Here is a 22,896-nt window from a genome sequence, read left to right on the forward strand (position 1 = left end):
CGAGGATGTATTTCCACCCGTGAGAAGTCACAGGTAGGGGCCCTACAGAGTCAATATGCCAGTGTCCCCACGGGACGTTCTCTGCCCTTGGGTTCAGGTGGGTCTGGCCCTCGTGGAGAAGCTGCTTGTACAGGAGGCAGATCTCAAGGTTGGAGACAGAGTCTCGAGCCTGCTGCTGGGTCAAAGGCCAACCCCATTCCAGGCATTGGCACCACAATGCATGTGCTCCCATATGTCAAATCTACTGATACAAGACATCCACTAGTCAGAAAAGGTGATCCTCTGACCAGGGATCCTTCCCCGTATTTGCATCTTAGGGGGCCACCACCAGGTCAGTGGCAGTGTTCCACTGAGCTTCGGGCAAGTTGCCCCTTTGGATGGCCGATGGCCAAAATCCTATCCTTCCCTATTTCAAACAGCTTCGGCCATTTCTCCTTTCCCCAGACCTAGTGCCTGCATTCAACCCACTCTGTGCGTGGCAGGGCCGGAAGGGCGACCTCCAGGCATCTGCGCATGCTCAGTCTCGGCGGGCTAGGCTGGCCTCCCGAGGGTTTGCGCATGCTCGGTGCGCGTCAGGGCCGGAGGGTCGATCTCCAGGCATCTTGTGCGCATGCTCGGTGTGCCGCGGAGCCGGAGGGCCGACTTTCGGGCATCTGCGCATGCTCAGCCACGGCCGGCCTGGTCTGCCGGGGGCGGGGTGTCTGCGCATGCTTGGTGCGCGCCGCAGCCTGAGGGCGACTTCCAGGCATCTGCGCATGCTCAGCCTCGGCCGGCCGGGTCGGCCTCCGGAGGTCTGCGCATGCTCGGTGCGCGGCGGGGCTGGAGGGGCGACCTCCAGACATCCGCGCATGCTCAGCCTTGGCAGGCCAGGCCGGACCCCAGTAGTCTACGCATGCTCTGAGCGCCGGGGCCGGAGGGGCGACATCCAGGCATCATGTACGCATGCTCGGTGCGCGGCGGGACCGGAGGAGCGGCTTCCAGACATCCGCGCATGCTCAGCCTCGGCCGGTAGGGCCGGCCTCCGGAGGTCTGCGCATGCTCGGTGCGCGCCGGGGCCGAAGGGCCGACGTCCGAGCATCCACGGTACTTGCATATATGTGTATATGTTTGTACGTATTTATTTATTTTATTTGTACATATTTATTCTATTTTGATAATATGTTTTGTTTTGTTTTCTGTCTCTCCCTTCTAGACTGTGAGCCCACTGTTGGGTAGGGACCAACTCTATATGTTGCCAACTTGTACTTCCCAAGCGCTTAGTACAGTGCTCTGCACACAGCAAGTGCTCAATAAGTACGATTGATTGATTGATTGGCGGGGGCACATGGAGCCTGTGAGAGCAGAACAAACTCTAAGCAAGAGTGATATCGGGGCTCCAGATCCTGATACGTGGGTGGAGATCCAGTTACGCGGGAAAGGGGCCAGATTAATTGGGAAGTCCTGTAAGTCAATCAGTCAATCAATCAGTCGTATTTACTGAGCAATTACTGTGTGCAGAGTACTGCAGTAAGCTCTTGGGAGAGTACAATATAAAAGAGTTGGTAGTCACGTTCCCTGCCCACAATGAGTCCTTCCAACCAGTGGGATTCCAGGAAACTGGGAAAACAACCCTTTCATGTGTTCTGGTGGTGTTTCTGGAAAAGGATAGAAACAACTTTCAAATGGGTTGGAAGGAAAAAGGAAGAGATTGGGGACCTCCCCCACAACTTTCAGCATCCATGACATCTCTGGATTAGAAGATGGGAAAATGCTTCCTATTGCATCCCGGGAGGTCCCATTGCCACACATTTGGCTTATGAATGGACAGCAGAATTGAGGGCAGCAGGTGTTGAGACAAGTCTGCTAAGGGCAGACTTAGCCTCCTTGTTTCATCAATCACTCCGAGACCATAGCTCACTGATTGTCCATTTGCCAAGAGAAGTGGGAAGAAAGAATAATTATTCTTTACTGAAGATTAAGTGTTGAGGCCTGGCAGTCAAGGCCTGCCTAGAGAGACCGTTCAAACCCCTTAGCTCACTATAATGCTCACCTCTAATTCTTCTGTTAGTAGGTGACCCAACACAAGTGTGAAGGGGAGTTGTGCTAAATCATGGGTTAGGACAAAAGATGGTCCCTGGTGTTCACCATCACCAGAAAGGACATAATGTTAAGTGCTTATTGTTATTATTATTATTAGTTTTCCTAAGGGTGCACAGGCACTCAGAAACACAAGAAATGGCTGACCTTCTAGCCTTCAGTACCTGGAAGGGTTTTTGTGATTTTAAAGGATCCATGTAATATTGATGATGGCTATGCTTCTCATAATCATTTCTCCACTTCTAAAAGTCAGATAAAAGCACTGGAAAACTCAATTGGGAAGGCAAAAAGATGATTGATGTTAAAATTTCTTCCCATCATGTGAGTATTTCCTTTTGCAGGACTGTAATCTATATCTGATGTTGTCACTTATATTGGGGGGGGGCGGGGGTTAGTGACTGCCAAGCAAGTGTAGATGTATTTAAAGGAGTAAATCAGAACCCTTTCCAAATAGAGATCGCATGTTGAACCTTTGTCATTGATCCAGATAATCCCCTCTGTTATATGTCCCAGAATGATGGCTGGTTGGATGGTGAGGGAGGGGTGGATTCAGGAGATATGAGAAAAGAACCATCAGAATTTGGTAATTGAATATGTGGGCTGAAAGAGAGGAGTCAAGGATAATGTTAAAATTGAAGGTTTAAGAAACAGGGAATATGGCGGTGTGGTTGACAGTGATGGGAAAGTTAAGAGGACTGCGAATTGGGTGAGGAAGATGAGGATTATGGGAGGCCAACAGTTTCAAGGGATTCCCCAATCCACGTGACCTCTCCTTCTGGGCAGAGTCACGTAAAGATAAATAGGTTCGGCTCAGACCCTCCTGGTATTCAGAAACTGTGCTGCAATTTTCACGAGGACCATCCCACCCAGGACCTGGCCACCTGAATACCAGGAAGAGTGATCGGGGGGGGGCGGTGTCTCACTGTCGGCACACTAGTTGTTCAGCTAGAAGTGTTGAAGACTTGCGTTCAACCATTCACACTCTCTCTCTTGATTCACCAGTCCTGTCTCAAGACCTGTCTCAATGGTAAAAACACATTTTCACCATTCCAAACAAGCAGTTAAAACATTATAGAGCAGGTTTTCAGGTCCCTGAAACAAAGAAAAGCGGTGTTCAAGAAAATTCACCTAACCATTCATTCAATCGTACTAACTGAGCATTTACTGTGTGTACAGCACTGTACTAAGCGTTTGGGAGAGTATAATACAACAATAAACAGACAGAATCCCTGCCCACAACGAGTTCAAAGTCTAGAGGGGGGAAGAGAGACATTGATATAAATAAATAAATTACAGATATGTAAATAAGTGCTGCGGAGCTGGGAGGAAGGATAAACAAAAGGAGAAAGTCAGGGTGATGCAGAAGGGAGTGGGAGAAGAGGAAAGGGGGACTTAGGGAAGTCCTCTTGGAGGAGATGTGCCTTCAATAAGGCCTTGACTGGGGGACAGTAATTGTCTGTCAGATTTAAGAAGGGAGGGCATTCCAGGCCAGAGGCAGGATGCCAGCGAGTTGTCGGCAGTGAGATAGTCGAGATCGAGGCACAGTGAAAAGGTTAGCATTAGAGGAGTGAAGTGTGCGGACTGGGATGTAGTAGGAGAATAGCGAGGTGAGGTAGGAAGGGGCAAGGTGATTGAGTGCTTTAAAGCCAATGGTAGGGAGTTTTTGTTTGATGTAGAGGTGGATGGGTAACCACTGGAGTTTCCTGCGGTGTGGGGAAACATGTCCTGAATGTTTTTGTAGAAAAATGATCCAAGGAGCAGAGTGAAGTATAGACTGTAGTGAGGCGAGATGGGAGTCAGGGAGGTCAGCAAAGAGGCTGATGCAGTAATCCAGACGGGATAGGATGACTGACTGAATTAGCATGGTAGAAGTTTGGATGTAGAGGGCAGGGACTAAGTAGGGGCAGAGGTAGAGTGGCTGTTCACCCCTAGGATACCTTATCATAATTAAGGAAAGTCATCTAATATCTATAAACTCCTGGCATAAAAAGGAATGATTGTAATTGAACCACTTTGAATCTTCAAAGTTTTTCACAAACATTAATCCTCTCAAAGGTCTTGCAAGGTAGACCTGTACTATTATCTTAAGGAGGTGCCTGGTGACTCCTAGTGGAACAGCATTCACACAATGTAAACATGATTTTGTTTGGCGTGGCTTAGAAGTGTATTCTGTGATAGGATGGTGTTGTGAGTCTTCTTATGTTATTGCTTAGTGTGGTTGCAGGATGTGTGTGTGTGTGTGTTTGTGTGTGTAGGGTGTGTGTGTGTGTGTGTGGTCTAAATCTGAAGGTTAAAGGCCAGGCCTTTAGGACTAGGAAAGAAGGTCTTGAGAGGGGACTGTGACATTGTGACATTCTGCACATAATATACTGGAGTTTCATGAGATGGAAGACAGAAACTTGTGAGAAACTTAAGACACTTTACCACCACAGAAACATTCTTGAAAAGCACGAACAGTAAAAAAAAATCCAGTCTCTAGGGGATGGGAGTGACTCAAGTTTTTCCTTTCTAGCCCTTATTTCCCTGACTAAGCCCTTATTTACCCCATCCTCCCTCATCTCTGCATCGACTATGTGCTTGGCTGTGTACCCCTTAAGGACTTTGATATGCCCTCCAGTCCCACGGCACTTATGTAAATATCCTTATACTCTACTATTTACCCTATCTGTAATTTATTTTAAAGCCTGTCTCCCTGTGGACTGTAAACTCCTTATGGGCAGAGATCCCACCTACCAACTCTATTGTATTGTATTTTTCCCAAACACTTAGTACGATGCTCTGCACAGAGTAAACACTCGCTAAATACCATTGATTGATTGATGGGCTGGTTTCTAAGTCAGAGACAACAGAGACTGTGCCATTTAGTTCTTGAATACTGCAAGGCAATTCCTAGTCTTAGGATCATGGAACTTCCATTTCCCATCAGTTAATCATTTTATATTTACTAATCATTCAATTGGTGGTATTTAGGGAATGCCTTCTGAATGCTAGGCACTGTACAATGCTTCAAATACCCTATACCCTTAAGCTGACACATAAGCAAGATGAAAGTTTCCTGCCCGCAAGGAGCTTTCAATCTAGTGGGAGAGAAGGACCAGTTCAAAATTATTTGCTAATAGAGGGAGGAGCTGAAGAAAGATATTGCAGGAGTTAGTACAAATAAAGCAACTCAGTTCCCTGAGGGTTGTCTACACTACTACTGTGTTTGGAAATATTTTGATTGACCAATGTCAAATGTCCCATCAACGCATTACCTTTTTCTTCTTTCCAAAGCAAGCATAGAGATCACCATTTTTATACTGACATATGAAAGACTCGCACAACTTCAGTAGTAGTAATAATGCTGGTACTTATTAGGCACTTACTAGGTGCCAAGCACTGTGCTAAACCCTGGGGTAGATACAAGATATTCAGATTGGGCACATGTAGTGCTCACCAACCTGAAATGCAAGAACAGGTATCTTAGCCACAGTTTACAGCTGAGGAAACTAAGCCCAGAGAGGTTGTGACTTGCCTGAGTTCACACAGCAGAGGTCATGGGTTCTAATCTCAGTTCCACCACTTGTCAGCTGTGTGACTTTGGGCAAGTCACTTAACTTCCCTGTGCCTCGGTTACCTCATCTGTAAAATGGGGATTAAGACTGTAAACCCCACGAGGGACAACCTGATAACCTTGTATCTATCCCAGCGCTTAGAACAATGCTTGGCACATAGTAAGCACTTAGAAAATATCATTTTTGTTGTTATTATTGTTATTATTATTCCTGACCTCTTTTGTCTGCCTCATTTCAAAGTCCTCAGTAGCAGTTTGGCCTAGTGGAAAGAGCATGGGACTGGGAGTCAGGTGGGATGAGTACTGATCCCTGCTCCACCAATAGCCTGCTGTGTGACCTCAGATGAGTCACAGCCTCTCTGGGCTCAGTTTCCTCAGCTGTAAACTGTGGCTAAGATACCTGTTCTTGCATTTTAGGTTGGTGAGCACTACATGTGCCCAATCTGAATATCTTGTATCTACCCCAGGGTTTAGCACAGTGCTTGGCACCTAGTAAGTGCCTAATAAGTACCAGCATTATTATTACTACTGAATTTGTGCGAGTCTTTCATGTCATTATAAATATGGTGATCTTCTTGCTTCGTTTGGAAATAATAATGATTAAGCGCTTGCTTTGTGCCAAGTACTGTTCTAAGTGCTGGAGCAGATATAAGGTAATCAGGTTGTCCCACATTGGACTCAAACTCTTAATCCCCATTTCACAGATGAGGTAATTGAGGCAAAGAGAAGTTAAGTGACTTGCCCAAAGTCAAACAGCTGACAAGTGATGGGGCCGGGATTAGAACCCACAGCCTCTGACTTCCAAGCCCATGTTCTTTCCACTAAGCCATGCTCAAAGACGAAAAAGGTAATGCATTTATGGGACATTTGACACTGGCCAATCAAAGTATTTCCAAACACAATTGTAGTGTACACAATGCTCAGGTAACGGACCTGGCATAGCAAACACTTGTGGAACTGCCAGCGAAGGTGAGACTTTGTGTCCCTGGTTCATCATCCAGACCTCTGAAAGCACTCTGACTCCCAGTGGGGAATCTACTGAAGCCACGGGGAAAAACCAGCAAGAAATGGTTTTGTAACGTATCTCTACCAAGAGACACAATTCATTGCTGAGAAATGAATGACTCCCTAAACATTACATTTTGTAGTGGTGATTAATTTTGAGAGAGGTTTTTAAACACAATAAAATGGCAGACTGCATACCACATCACTTGACACTAAAATATCCTTGAATGTAAAATCACTCCATAAAATCTGGTGCCTAAAACTGAAAAAGTCTACATAGTTTTAATAATAATAATAATAGTAATAATGTCATTTATTAAGCACTTACTATGTGCAATGCACTGTTCTAAGTGCTGGGGAGGTTACAAGGTTATCAGGTTGTCCTACATGGGGCTCACAGTCTTCATCCCCATTTTACAGATGAGGTAACTGAGGCACAGAGAAGTTAAGTGACTTGTCCAAAGTCACACAGCTGACAAGTGTCGGAGCTGGGATTTGAACCTATGATTTCTGACTCCAAAGCCAGGGCTATTTCCACTGAGCCAGGCTGCTTCTAGCCACGCTGCTGTTTCATAGTGAGACGTAGTTCTCAATCAGTCAATTACATTTACTTAATGCTTACTGGGTGTACTGTGCTGTCCTAAGCACTTGGGAAAGTACGATATAAGAGATTTGGTGGAAACAGTCCCTGACCACATGAAGCTTACAGTCTAGAGGAGAATACAGTCTCTAGAGAGTCTGTCAGACATGAAGAGGGAGGGTGATTCAGGCCAGAGGCAGGAAGTGAATAAGAGATTGGTGGCAAGATAGACAAGATAGAGGTATAGTATGTAGGTTGGCATTTGAGGAGCGAAATGTGTGGGCTGGGTTGTAGTAGGAAATCATTGAGTCAAGGTAGTAGGGGGCAAGGTGATGGAGTGCTTTAGAGCCTATGGTAACTTTCTGTTTGATATGTATGTGGATGGGTTACCACTGGAGGTTCTACCCCTCTAGACTGTGACTGCAAGAAACGTGTCTGCCAACTTTGTTATATTGTATTCATTCATTTAATCATATTTATCGAGCACTTACTGTGCACGGAACACTGTACTGAGCAGTTGGGAAAATACAATATAACAATAAACAGACACATTCCCTGCCCACAACCAGCTTACAGTCTAGAGGTGGGGAGACAGGCATTAATATAAATAAATAAAATATAGATTTGTACATAAGTGTTGTGGGGCTGGAAGGGGGGAAGAAGAAAGGGATGTTAGAAGAGAGTGGGAGAAGAAGAAAGAGGGGCTTAGGGACGGCCTCTTCGAGGAGATGTGCCTTCGATAAGGCTTTGAAGGAGGGGAGAGTAATTGTCTGTCAGATTTGAGGAGGGAGGGCATTCCAGGCCAGAAGCAGGATGTCAGTAAGGGGTCCGTGGTGAGATAGACGAGATCGAGGCACAGTGACAAGGTTAGAAATCGGGGAGTGAAGTGTGAGGGCCAGGTTGTAGTAGAAGAGTAGTGAGGTGAGGTAAGAGGGTGCAAGGTCTTTAGTGCTTTAAAGCCAGTGGTGAGGAGTTTTTGATGTGGAGGTGGATGGGCAACCACTGAAGTTTTTTGAGGAGTGGGGAGGCATTTCCTAAACATTTTTGAAGAGAAATGATCTGGGCAGCAGAGAGAAGTATGGACTGGAGTGGGGAGAGACAGGAGGCTAGGAGGTCAGCAAGGAGCCAATGCAGGAATCAAAGTGCTTGGGAAAACTTCATAGCCTAGTTGATAGAGCACAGGCATGGGAGTCAGAAGGACCTGGGTTCTAATCCCGGATCTGCCACTTCTGTGCTGCGTGATCTTGGGCAAGTCACTTCACTTCTCTGTGACTCAGTTACTTCATCTGTAAAATGGGGATTAAGGCCGTGGGCTCCATGTCGGGAAGGGACTGTGTCCAACCTGATTAGCTTGTAACTACTCCAGCGCTTAGAACAGTGCCTGGCCCACAGTAAGTGCTTAACAAATACTATTTAAATAAAGTAATGTGGTAGCAGTTTGGATGGAGGGGAAAGGACAGATTTTAGTGATGTTGCGAAGGTTGAACAGACAGGATTTGGTGAAAGATTGAATATGTGGGTTGAATAAAGAAGATGAGTCGTGGATAATGCCAAAGTTACAGACTTCTGAGACAGGGAGAGTGGTAGTACTGTCTACAATGATGGAAAAGTCAGAAGGAGCATGGTGTGGGTGGGAAGATAAGGAATTCAAAAAATGATGGCATTTATTAAGTGCTTACTATGTGCAAAGCACTGTACGAAGGAATTCTGTTTTGGACATGTTGAATTGGAGGTGATGGGAACACATTCACGTATAGACATGTGCTGAGGTAGGAGGAAATGCAAGACTACAGCAAAGGCAAGAGATCAGGGCTGGAGCTATAGATTTGGGAATCATCTGTATAGAGGTGGTATTTGAAGCCAGGGGACCGAATGAGCTCTCCAAAGGAGTGGGTGTAGATGGAGAATAGAAGGGGACCCAGAACTGAACCCTGAGGAACTCACACAGTTAGGAGGTGGGAGGCAGAGGACAAGCCCATGGAAAAGACTGAGAATGAATCGTCAGAGAGACAGGAGGAGAACCAAGAGAGGACAGTGTCAGTGAATCCAAGGTTGGATAATGTTTCTAGGAGAAGAGGTTGTCGACAGTGTTGAAGGGACCGGTTGAGGAGGATTAGGGTGAAGTAGAGGCCTTTGGATTTGGCAAGAAGGAGATCATTTGTGACCTTTGAAAGGATGGTTTCTCTGGAGTGAAAGGGGTGGAAGCCAAATTGGAGGGGTTCAAGGAGAGAATTGGAGGAGAGGAACTTGAGACAGCAGATGCAGACAACTTGCTCCAGTAGTTTGGAGAGGAATAATAGGAAAGAGATGGGGCGATAACTGGAGGACTCCTTGGGATCAAGGGAGGGTTTTATAGGCTGGGGGAGCCATGAGAATGTTTGAAAGCAGTGGAGAAGAAGCCACTTTGGAGTGAACAGTTGAAGATGGGAGTCAGGGAGGTAAGAAGGGAGGGGGCAAGGGCTTTATAAAGGTGCACAGTGATGAAGTCAGAGGCACAGGTGGAGAGGGCAGATTTTGTGAGGTGGCAGGAGATGATCTCTTGAGATACTGCTGGGAAAGATAGGAGAGTTTAAGAAGTGGCAGAAGGTGAGAGGGACTGGAAAGGAGAGAGGGAGAGTTTAGGGAGACTACGCAAGATGGTTTCCATTTTCTCAATAAAGTATGTGTCCAGGTCATTAGGGGCAAGAGATAGTGGAGGCAGGGGTTCGGGCATTTAAGGAGGAAGTGAAACGTCTGACATAACTGGTGAGGGAAATGGATGTAAGAGTCAATAAGGATGGAGAAATAATTTCGCCAGACATAGTTAAAGCATGCAAGGATGAACTTGAGGTGGAAATTTTCAGCCTGATATCTGGAGTTCTGCCAGCAGTGCTATGTGGCTCGTGCACAGGTATGTAGGCGGTAGGCTGTGAAGTGATACACAGCTGTGGGTTAGTGGTAAAAGATCAGCGAAGGGATCATGAGGTTAGAAATTTTACAGTGACTAGAGAGGATCAGACAGAGCGTGTGTCCAGGTTTGTGAGTGGATGAGGTGGGGTGGATCAGAAGGTCAGTGGAGTTGAGGGATGATATAAAGCATGCAGCACAAGGGTAACCAAGAACATCCATGTATATATTGAAGTCACCAAGAATCAATGTAGGGATGAAGAAAGAGAGAAGGAATATGAAAAAGAGTTTGAAATGGTTCAGAAAGTTGGAGGTGGGACCTCGGGGGTGGTAGGTGACTGTGATTAGTATCTGGAGAGGGTGGTAGAAGTGGACGATATGGGTTTCAAAGGAAAGGAAAGAGAGGGATGGGGGAGGTAGAATAGTGCAAAAGAGGCATTGGGGAGCGAGAAGGAAGCCAACACTTCCCCCTTTCCCAGTGGGTTTTGGGGAGTGGGAGAAGATGAGAAAGTCATAAGGGAGACAGTGTCAGCTACGGAGAGCCAGGTTTCGGTGATGGAGAGGAGGAGGAGGAGTGATTGAATCAGGAACAGGTCAAGGATGAAAAGAAGCTTTCCCATAGTGTAGTGGGGATTCCACCGGCTGTGGGAGTGGGGAGCCCAAGGGGAGATGCAATGCAAAGGATGGGGAGGGGCTGGATGGGAGTGAGCTGATGGGGGTTGATTCAGGGGAAGAGCCATAAGGGGTAGCACCGGGTCAGGATAACAGGAATGGGGTTGGAGAGGGGGCTGGGGTGGTTCAAGGGGTGGGGAGTGGTTGGTAAAAGGGGACAAGGGGGGTGCTGGGCAGGGAGGACAGGGGTAGAATCAATCAATGGTATTTATTGAGCACTTACTGGGTGTAGAGCACTGTACCAAGAACTTGATAGTACATTATAACAGAGTTGGTAGACACGTTCCCTGCCCACAACGAGCTTATAGTCCAGAAGGGTCATCCTTTATTCTATCTTATTAGCATACCAGTAGAGTGTGAGGGGAGGTGTAACTGTCAATACCCAGTAGAGTGATGCCAGCCAGAATTATCATTAATGTCTGGGTCCTTTGCTCTGCTTACTTTGAGAAACTCCGATTGGACTACCATGAATGCTGTCAGGCTCAAGGAAAAGGCAGTTGCTGCTCAGGAGCAAAAATTACAGGAAACATTCATGAGAAACAGGCAAGAAAATGCCAAAATGCTTAGTCAAAAACGGAGGAAGGGAATCTAAAAAATATGAAACCACATCTGCTACTGAAGCAGGACTGTGAAAGAGACTCCAACCTAGGGAGCTAAATCAACAGCCTATTATGGGAGAGGTAGCCTAGTCCCTTGAGCTATGGCTTAGGACAAAACAGCCCTTTAAACATATTAATGTCTACCTCCCCCTCTAGACTGTAAGCTTGTTGTGGGCAGGGAACATGTCTGTTTGTCATTGCATTGTAGTCTCCCAAGAGCTTAGTACAGTGTTTTGCATACAGTAAGTGTTCAGTAAATGTAATTGGCAGCCAAGATTCTAACCTTTCAGCATGCTCTGAAGCGTGTGAGGAGAGATCAGAGTGAGCATGCACGTACAGTGAGAGAGGAGGTAAAAATAATAATAAGAATAATAATTGTTTATTATTATCACTATTGTTATTATTATTGTACATGTTAAGAGCTTACTATGTGCCAAGCACTATTCTAAGCCCTGGGGTAGATACAAGTTAATCAGGTTGGACACAGTCCCTGACCCACATTGGGCTCACACTCTTAATCCTCATTTACAGATGACGTAACTGAGACACAGAGAATTTAAGTGACTTGCCCAAGGTCGCACAGCAGACATGTGGCAGAGCCAGGATTAGAACCCAGGGCCTTCTGACTCCCAGACCCATGCTCCCTGTAGAGTGACCCTAGCCAGAATTGCCATTAATGCTTGGGTTTACCATCCCTTTAACCATGAGAAGCCCAACTGAATCAGAAGTGCCCATGGGACCACCAGAGATTTTGACAGTCTAAAGGAGCAACCGATTGCTTTCTGGGAATAAAAAAAGATGTGTGCTTTTTTTGCTGAACTGGGACCTTCCTAAGCAAATGCAGCAAAATGATTAGTTGAAGGGCAGGAAGGAATGGAGGGAGGGAGGGAGGAAGGGAGGAAATGAGGGAGGAAGGAAGGAAGGGAGGGGAGATAAATAGATAAATAAAATCAGCCCATACCATCCCAGGCTTTTAAGGAGACTTGGACCCATGGACCATTTGTTGGCAGAGATATTGGCTTGGAACAGTTCCAGTTTTGCAAAGTTGTTGCTTCGTGCAAAGTTGCTCCTGCTTTGGCTTGGCAGATCGTCTATCCACCCTCCTAGAGCCCCCACCAAATGACATCAGTTAAAACTGACATTAATTCCTAGATTCTCCTACATGCTAACTATGGAGAATCCTGACAGAAGCAGCAGAGTCCATGAGACTGTCAAGGATTTTGACGAACTGAAGGAATAACCAACTGCTGGCTGGGAACAGAAAAGACAGGCACCATTTGGGTGGAACAGGGACATTCATAAGAAAATGTCATAAAATGCTGTAACGCTTAGGCAAGCAGTTCTAAGGAAGGAAAAGAAGGAAAAGAAAGAGACTAAAGGTAAGAAAGAAAGAAAACAAGAAAAGAAGGAAAAGAGAGAGAAAGAAACACCACAAAATGCTGCAAGGTTTCGACTAGAATGGTAGTAGGGAAAGAAAAGATCAAAAAGAAAGAGAAATAGAAAAGGAAGAGAGAAAGCAAGAAAAGAAGGAAAGAGATAGAAAGAAATGCCACAAAATGCCGCAAAGCTTAGGTTAGTGGTAATAAGGAAAGGAAAGAAAAGAATGAGAATAAAGGAAGAAAGAAAAAATAAAGAAAGAAGTTATTAAACCTAAAAAGCTAATGACAACCCCATCATGATAGAGGTTGTCTCGAGCCCCAGCCTCCGGCACATACCAAGCAGGACATTCCTGGATCAGGTAAGCCTCGGTGACACGTAGTGCAGTTAAACCACTCCTCTGATCCCCAAGGTTACTGTAGAAAGTTTTTTACTAAGTTTTTACCAGCATGCAAGGGAGTGACACATACACACACTCTCTCACTCCACTCCATCAAGGGTCCAATACAAGTCTGCTGGACAAGGGAGCTCGTTCTTTCAGTGCTTCCTCTTACTGCTTCCAAGTGCTGCTGCCTTCTGCTGCTTTCTAGTGCTGTGCTCCTGCTGCTTCTGCTGCTCCAATGCTTGCTTCTCAGTGCTGCATGCTGCTGGTGCTTCAACGTGCCTCTTCGCGATTCAAAGCAACAACCATTTACCTGCCTTGGGCGTCGTAGCTGTGGCTCTATGTGGCTGTCACTGATTGGTCCAGCCTGGTTACTAGGTAGAGCAGGGAGAGAAAGCCACGCCTCCCTCCATGCTCCACCCCCACAGGCCAGCAATCACCTGTCTCAGAGCCTATTAGAGCCTTTGCCAGTCTCTTCCTTCTGGTGGTTTGCAGGATCACAAACAGTCACTAACAAGGCAGTTTGTTGTAGGCTTTGTTTGGTAAACCAAGTTTATCAAAAAACCTCAAACCAATGGAGCTGGATCAATTGCTCACTGACAAAGAGGTACAACAGACTTTTGAACTGTGGCTCAAGCCAATTTAAACTGTTGAAGTTCCTTTGTGCCCTTGGCAGCCTTGTTTCCATCATATTAGCATGCCCGATAGAGTGAGATTGGAGGACGGATTGAGCATACCCGGTACAGAGAGAGGGCACAGAGGATTGAGTATGCCCAGTACAATGATAGGGGTGGTGTGACTGAGTAGAGTGAAAAGGGAGGTAGGACTGAGCATGATAAATAGAGTGAGTGGGGAGATGGGTCTGAGCACAACCAGTTCAGTTACAAAGGGTGATAGGACTGATCTAGTGAAATTGCGGTTAATGATCGCATAGTCCTCCCTGTCAACTATGAGATGCCCGGCCACGTCACAAGCACCCACAGGCCTGGCAGGATGTTAACAGACTCAAGTAACTGGTCAGGAAAATAAAAGACAGGTGCCATTTAGCTTGTTGACAAGAAAACTCAAAATGCCACAACGCTTAGTTAAGCAGTAATAAGGAAAGAAAGAAAGAAGGAGAGAGTGAAAGAAAGAAATAAGGAGAGAAAGAAAGAGAGAGAGAAGTAAAGAAAGAAAGAAGGAGAGAGAGAGAGAGGGAGAAAAAAGGCAGGAAGGAAGTCAGGGAGGGAGGAAGGAAGGAAGGACAGAAGGAAGAACGGAAGGAAGGAACGAAGGAAGAAAAACAAGCATAAAAAAGAAAGAACTGTAGCAGGCTTCTCAAAATGTCTTGAACCAACAGAGCTGGCGAAACTAACCACGCCATTGAATTTGGTGACCTATGGCTCCAGATACTTCCATACTTCCAGCTGCACGCACGCGCACACACACACACACACACACACACACACACACACACAGAGAGAGAGAGAGAAAGTGATTTAAGGCTTGCAAGTTCCAGCTTGGGTTTGGCAGTAATCCTTGAGTATACCGTCCTCCAGCCCCCACCAATTGACACCCACGAGAATTGCCATTGCCAAGATCCGCCCTTTCCTCTCCATCCCAGCTGCTACCCTGCTCATTCAAGCTCTCATCCTATCCTGTCTGGACTACTGCATCAGCCTTCTCTCTGATCTCCCATCCTCGTGTCTCTCTCCACTTCAATCCATACTTCATGCTGCTGCCCGGATTATCTTTGTCCAGAAACGCTCTGAGCATATTACTCCCCTCCTCAAAAATCTCCAGTGGCTACCAATCAATCTGCGCATCAAGCAGAAACTCCTCACCCTCGGCTTCAAGACACTCCATCACCTCGCCCCCTCCTACCTCACCTCCCTTCTCTCCTTCTACAGCCCAGCCCGCACCCTCCGCTCCTCTGCCACTAATCTCCTCACCGTACCTAGCTCTCGCCTGTCCCGCCATCGACCCCCGGCCCACGTCATCCCCCGGGCCTGGAATGCCCTCCCTCTGCCCATCCACCAAGCTAGCTCTCTTCCTCCCTTCAAGGCCCTGCTGAGAGCTCACCTCCTCCAGGAGGCCTTCCCAGACTGAGCCCCTTCCTTCCTCTCCCCCTCGTCCCTCTCTCCGTCCCCCCATCTTACCTCCTTCCCTTCCCCACAGCACCTGTATATATGTATATATGTTTGTACATATTTATTACTCTATTTATTTTATTTGTACATATCTATTCTATTTATTTTATTTTGTTAGTATGTTTGGTTTTGTTCTCTGTCTCCCCCTTTTAGACTGTGAGCCCACTGTTGGGTAGGGACTGTCTCTATATGTTGCCAATTTGTACTTCCCAAGCGCTTAGTACAGTGCTCTGCACATAGTAAGCGCTCAGTAAATACGATTGATGATGATCTAGGGCTACCATCCAGCTAATGTTAAGTATCCCAGACAAACCGTGAGCACGTATGAGGCCACCAGGGATCTCAAATTGCTCAAGGAAGAGACAATTCCTGGTCGGGAACAGAAAAGATAAGAGCCATTTTGGATTGAACAGGAACATTCATAAGAAAATGCCACAAACTACCACAGTGCGCAGTCGAGCAGTACACCACAGGCCTTCTATGAATACCTATACCTAGCAGAATCAGCTGACTTTCTCTCGACTAAAAGTCAGTGGGCCTAGTGAGTTATGTCTCAAATTACTTCATTCCTAGGAGACTGCTTTTTAAACCCTCTTATAATCTTGCTCAGGCTTGCAAGAGTTGGGTTCACTATCTTCTCACTCCTGACAGCTGAAGCCTCTTACCGTGCCTCGATCTCACCTATCTCACCACCAACCCCTAGCTCACATCCTGCCTCTGCCTTGGAACGCTCTTCCTCTTCAAATCCGACGGACAATTACTCTCGCCCACTTCAAAGCCTTATTGAAGGCACATCTCCTCCAAGAGGCCTTCCCAGACAATGCCCCACCTTTCCTCATCTCCCATTCCCTTCTGCATCACCCTGACTAGTTCCCTTTGATCTTCCCCCCTTCCAACACCACAGCACTTATATGCATATCTGTAATCGTATTTATTGGTATTCATGTCTCTCTCCCCCCGCCTAGACTGTAAGCTTGTTGAGAGCTGTGACTGTGCCTCTTTACTGTTTTACTGTACTCTCCCAAGCGCTTAGTACAGTGTTCTGCACACGGTAAGAACTCAATAAATATGATTGAATGAATGGTCATTTAGACATGGGCCTCCTGCTACCTATCTGCCCAGAGTCAATTTTTCAGCAAGAGACTGGGCTAAATTTCTGAGAATTCCCATTTCCTCCAGTACCGTTGACTTACTGGGCAAGCAAAGTAAACATGGGTATATTTTTGGATTTTAGAATAAATAAATTATTAAGAGAAAAATCCTAGTGTATGCTGCAATGACCCAGGTTTTCTAGGGGAGTTTGGAACCATTGGTCCTGGCACTACTTCTTGATAGCAGTCAGATCACCAAATGCAGGGTCCTCCAGTCAGTTCCTGAGGTGCCAAAAAAAGGCTCTTTTTAAACCTTGCAAACCCCTATCTGGGCTTGCCTGGCTTGAGTTCACCATTCTCCAGCTCTGTCACCTGATGCCCACAAGAATTGCTCTTTGCAACTACAGGCTGAATTTGGAGTGCAAGTGGGATGGCCCAGATTTTGGACAATTCCATGAAGGAACTGCATCTCAATGGACAGAGATTCTGCTCTTTGGAAATTCTTCGAGGATAGTCCTATTAGATGCTGTGTTATTTGACCAGCGCATCACTTAGCCAAGCTGTTTAAGCTCCAGGTCACCTCTGGCTCACTTCCCCATAGTCACAGCCAGTCGCTCTGCATTTGCCATGTGTTTCATGGGGGAACGAGGGGCAAAGCTGGCATACTGGAAACAATCAGGGGGCTCAGCATCCTGGCCCACCGTTTCTCTGCGGACCACTGGGAAATATAGCAGTGGAGGCCAGGTCAGGGATGGGCAGGTTGCTGGGCCTGCAGTAGGGAGTTTAGAGTCATGCTGTGCTTGATCCGATTCTAGAGGGAAGCCTCTTTCTCTGCCTGGACAATCCTGCTTCCTTGTACAGTAGCAAGACAGTCTTTCTCCATGGAATTGGGCACCCGAGACCAAAATAGATGTGCAGGATGTCAGCAGCTCTAAAAATAGGTTGTCTGTCCTCTGTGCTCTTTGGCAATTGTGAAATTGGTCTTTGGGATGAATGTACCTTGCATGTTTAGCGATTGGGCGTGCAATGCTATTCAGCCATCCCCCCGGCTGAATAGCACTCCCTCTCTCTTGTCCTCAAATCCTCAGGTTGTAGGTGGTTATCTGCTATTTATCTCAGAAGGATATTTTCTTTAATTTATTGCATGTGTTTATCTCTCTGTGTCCCTGTCTTTCTCTCTTGGTCACCTGCCCCATCATTCCCGCATTCCCCCACCCCTACGTCCTCATCCTTCACCCCTTTCCACTGATCTAATGTGATGGAACCTGATGTCTATCATTCAAGTTTGTCACATTTTGCACCATTAAGAAAAGTTGACGAATTCTGAAGCAATGTTTCAGTCTAGCTGGTTAAGCCCAACTATCACCAGTGTTTGTGATAAAAACCTATGTTTTTTTCTAGGCTGTCGAATAATAAATAGCTGGGACCCTCTCTATCAAGTTCTACCCGAGGTGACTCAGGAAGCTCATTTTCAGCCCCTACTGCCTGTTTGTGACTTTCCCTCCCCCAGAACAAATAACATGGAGCCGTTTCTGACCTGGCCAAATTCCCCAACATTTTATATCAAAAATGAGGTCGAAACATTGGCCACTGACAAAGTTGAGGAATGTGTTTAGTATGAAGGAGGAAATGATTTTAAAACAACAAGCAACCAACACACTAGCAGGGGAGTCAGATGTGAAGTACATTTCAGATAGGAGGAAGAAGAAAATCAAAAGATAGATTTGTGGATGAATAAGTACTCATATTGTATTAATCAATCGATGGTACTTAATGAACCCTTGCTGTATGCACCTTGACTACTGCATTCGCTTTCTCACTGACCTCCCCACATCCTGTCTTTCCACAACTACAGTAAATACTTCACTCTGCGGCCCAGATCATTTTTCTAAAAAAATGTTCAGTCATTGTTCCCCCACTCCTCAGGAACCTCCAGTGGTTGCCCTTCCATTGGCTTTAAAGCACACAATCACCTTGTTCCCTCCATCTTACCTCTCTGACTTCCTACTACAACCCAGTCCACTCACTTCTCTCCTAACATCAGACTATTCACTGTACTTCAGTCTCAACAATCTCACTGTCAACCTCTTGGGCCTGGAACTCCCTAACTCTTCATATATAACAGACCACCACTCTCCCCACTTTCAAAGCCTTACTAAGATCACATCTCCTCCAAGAGGCCTTCCCCAACTAAGCCTTCCATTTGTCTTGCTTCCATTCTCTTGTGAATTGCCTTTGCATTTGGATCTTTTTTATTAATGGTATTTGTTAAACACTTACTATGTGCCACAAACTGTACTGAGCACTGTGGTAGATACAAGATAATAAGGTTGGACGCAGTCCATGTCCCACATAGGGCTCACACTCTTAATCCCCATTTTAGAGATAAGGGAACTGAGTGACAGAGAAATAAAGAGACTTGTCCAAGGTCACACAGCAGACAGGTGGCAGAGCCAGGATTAGAATCCAGGTCCTCCAAATTCTAGGCCCGTGCTCTTTCCAGCTATGCCAGGCTGCTTCTCGATATGTAGCCTTTACACATTTAATACTAATAAACATAATAATGATGATGATGGTAATTGTCATATTTGTTAAGTGCTTTCTATGTGCCAAGCACTGCATTAGATGCTGGGGTAGACAGAAGATTCATTAATTCATTCATTCAGTTGTATTTATTGGGCCCTTACTGTGTGCCCTTGGGCCCTTACTGCACTAAGCACTTGGAAAGTACAATACAGCAATAAGAGATGACCCCTGCCCACAATGGGCTTAAAGTCTAGAGGAGGGGAGGCAGCCATCAAATCAAGTAAACAGACATCAATTTAAATAAGTAGAATTATAATTATATGCATACATATGTAAGTGCTGTGGGGCGGCGAGGGCAGGGGAAGAGCAAAGGGAGCGAGTCGAGGTGATGCAGAAGGGAGGGGGAGATGAGGAAAAGGGGGCTTAGAAGGCCTGTAAGAGGAGGTGAGCGTTTAGTAGGGCTTTGAAGGGGGGAAGAGTGATTGGCGGGTTTGAGGATAAGATAATCAGATCCCACATGGGGCTCACATTCTAAGTAGGAAGGAGCACAGGTATTGAATCCCCATTTTGCAGATAAGGGAACTGAGGCTCAGAAAAGTTGAGTGACTTTCCCGAGATCACACAGCGGGTAAGTGGTGGCACTGGGTTAGACTCCAGGTCCTTTGACTCCCAGGCTCGTGTTCATACTACTAGGCCACGCTGCTTAATGTGGATTATTCACCCCACCTTCAGCCCCACAGTACTTATATACATGTCTGTCTCTCCTTCTAGATTGTAAGCTCCTTATGGACAGGGAACTTGTCTACTCACCCAGTTGTATTGTACTCTCCCAAGTGCTTTGTACAGTACTCCTCACACAATAAGCACTCAGTAAATCCCCTCTATACTGTAAGCCCGGTGTGGGGGCGGGGATTGTTTCTCTCTATTGCTGAATTGTACTTTCCAAGCACTTAGTACAGTGCTTTGCACACAATAGGCGCTCAGTAAACACGATTGAATGAGTGAATAAGTATCTACCCCAGCGCTTAGAACGCTGCCTGACACATAGCAAGCATTTAACAAATGCCGTAAAAAAATGAATACCATTTATTGATTGAGTGGAAGACTACAATTAAAGGGTACAAATCCAAATGTATGGGCGATGCAGAAGAGAGAGGAAGTAGAGAAAATGAGGGATCAGTTGGGGAAGGCCTATTGAAGGAGGTGTGATTTCAATAAGGCTTTGAAAACGGGGGGAATGGTGTCAGATACGAAACAAGGAGGGAGTTCCAGGCCACAGACAGGGCATGCACAAGGGACTGGCAGAGAGACAGACGGTATTGAGGTTGATTGAATAGGTTGGCGTTGCTCCCCGCGGTTTCGGGGGCAACTCTCGGGTTCTTACCCTCTCCGGGTCTTCGGACGTCTCCGGACGCGGCCCGCGCGTTCACACCAGGAAGAGTCAGCCAGAGGTTCAAAGCTTGGTTGCCATTTATTTGCTATCAGCGGTTACATGGTTGAAAGAGAGAGAGAGCGAGAGAGAGAGAGAGAGAGCGCGCCCCCCCTTGTCTTGTTAGTCTCTTATACCCTCCGTTGTGCGGGGGCAGGGTTTTCTCGGGGAATGGCGTATCGAGGCTTTGCCATGTAGCACACGCCGCCCTCCAGCCACTAGCCTAGCAACAGCTCTGTCCAGTCACGAAGCATTTGCTCTGGCTCGCCCCCAGCCACCCGTTGCCAACCATCGCTGGCTGCAGATATGGCCTTGAGGTTGCCTCCGAGCCTTGCAGGTGCAAGCTTGTTTTTTCTGCCCTGGTCTCTTTATCTCCTGTTGTTGAGTCTGTTTGGCCTTGAGCCGTTGGGTATGGTTTGTGTGCACATACTGCCTGTCTCAGCGCCTTCCCCCGCTCCCTACATGTCCCCCTCTCGTTATGGCAGGGACCGCTAAGGGCGTCCGCGCAATGGGAGCATCTCGACCTTAATCTCGCGGACCACCCGGGCAACAGTGGAGCAAAAGAGACGAAGGAGGCACGGGAGGCACATGAGCAAAAGCAAGACCCCCCTTTGATCCTTCCGAGGCCCATGGCCACCGGGAGGATCACATACGACCCTCCTCGTGATAACAAAGGTCTTCTGCAAAGCCGGCTCCTAAAGTAAAGGATAAGGAAAAGACAAAAACATCCAGGCAAAAAGAAAAGATAGAAAAATCCAACAGAAAAATTCAAGCACAACTGAGCACACACAACAATCCAGGCACAACTGAGCACACACAACAATCCCCCTCCTCAGTGAAACACAGCGTCCAGACGGCGCTGCATGTCTTTGACTTCAGCTTTGGACAGGGGTGTGGTCGGGGTTTGTAGAAGCATCAGGGTAGATGAAGCACATCAGAGGCAGGCCTTCAGGAGCTGAAAAACACAGCACAGCAAAAAAAACAAACCAGCGGCAAGACACACAAATAAGCAACCAGACAAATCTCACGGGACCGAGGCCCATCTGGGAGAAGTTCGACGCAGCCGTAAAGCTGGGACAGCAAGTGGCTCAGAATCCTGAGAGTCAGCAGAAACTGATGGGGGAGTACAATCAGGAGGCGAAGCATCAAAAACGGCTGGCTTCACCTGGGAGTGATGGATCCATGATGGGCACTCGGCAACACAAACTGCAGAAAAGGAAGACAAGAGAACCTGGTAGGGCCCCTCCCAGGATGGCTTAAGTGAACCGTTGCCGACCATGCGCTTAACCTAAACCCAATCTCCAGCGATGAACGGATGCAGATGATCGGTGAGAGGGGTGCGCTGATGGAGGATTCCAGCAGCCTGTAGCTCAGCTAGAATTCCCTGGAGAGACAAAACATAGGCTCGCAGGGCATCATCGCCCTGGTATGGTGCATGTAAAGAACATTCAATTCCAAGTGGTCGATTCATTCATTCATTCATTCAATAGTATTTATTGAGCGCTTACTGTGTGCAGAGCACTGTACTAAGTGCTTGGGAAGTCCAAGTTGGCAGCATATAGAGACAGGTCGATAAATTTCAGATAGAACAGACTCAGTAAAATGTGATCCTTGATCAGAATCAATAACAGCAGGTGGCCCAAACCTGGGAATGACTTCCCGCTAGAGACATTTCACCACCGTAAGAGCAGTTGCTTGGGAGGAAGGGAAAGCCTCCATCCACCTAGTCAGGTGATCAACAATGACTAGTAAATATCGGAAACGACCAGCCCTCGGAAGTGTCACAAAATCAACCTGCAAACCCTCAAAAGGGGAATAGACCCAAGGGCGTCCCCCCCAAGAGAACCCGATGACCAGGGTAAGCATTGAAGCTCTGGCAAGTTGCACAACTGGCTGTGACACATTTGGCAACAGGATGGATACCTGGGGCAAACCAAACTCGAAGAACTGTGGCTGCCAAGGCATCTGCACCAAAGTGAGTCTCCTGGTGAAGACCCAGACAAACTGGTCGCAGTGCAGCAGCGGGCAAAACAGGGCGTCCATCAGGGATCCAAAAGAGTCCGTCCCGTTCCAGTGCCTCATATTGCCGAGGCCACTCAGCTCTTTCCTTATCAGTAATCAGGGAGGGCAACAGAGTGCCAGGCATAGACGTGGGGGCCAGGGTCATAACAGGAGCTACACATACAAGGGGGGCATACCGAGCTGCCCAACGAGAGGCCTCGTCGGCTAGGCGATTGCCCAAACTCGGGGAATCACTTCCTCGGGTGTGGGCATGCACATGCACGACGGCCACCTCGGCTGGGAGCAAGAGGAGTAATAGGCACTCTATACAATCCCCATTAGCAACCTGACAACCCGCTGAGGTGAGGAACCCACGACTTTGCCACAGGGCACCTGTAGCATGACAAACCCCAAAGGCATACTTAGAGTCTGTATAGATGGTCACACGCTTCCCTTTACCGAGTAATAATGCCTATGTAAGGGCTTCAAGCTCAGCTGCCTGTGCACTGCAAGAAGCTGGGAGTGAGCCGGTCCACAGCACAGAGGTTAGGGTAACAACAGCAACGCCGGTGAGGCGCACCCCTTGGTCC

At 47.0% G+C, this 22,896-nt stretch overlaps 1 protein-coding gene across 1 annotated transcript in view; it reads left to right on the forward strand.

Annotated features, from left to right (window-relative positions):
- Positions 1-941: 941 nt before the first annotated feature.
- LOC119948957 overlaps positions 942-22,896 on the forward strand; it is a 34,841-nt gene continuing 12,886 nt past the window's right edge. Inside the window, exon 1 of the mRNA XM_038770525.1 lies at positions 942-1,109. Coding sequence (XP_038626453.1) covers positions 943-1,109 — 167 coding nt within the window. The 5' untranslated portion in view covers position 942. The remainder of the gene's footprint in view (positions 1,110-22,896) is intronic.

Source organism: Tachyglossus aculeatus, chromosome X3 (assembly GCF_015852505.1).
Source record: "Tachyglossus aculeatus isolate mTacAcu1 chromosome X3, mTacAcu1.pri, whole genome shotgun sequence".
Taxonomy (NCBI): Eukaryota; Metazoa; Chordata; class Mammalia; order Monotremata; family Tachyglossidae; genus Tachyglossus; species Tachyglossus aculeatus.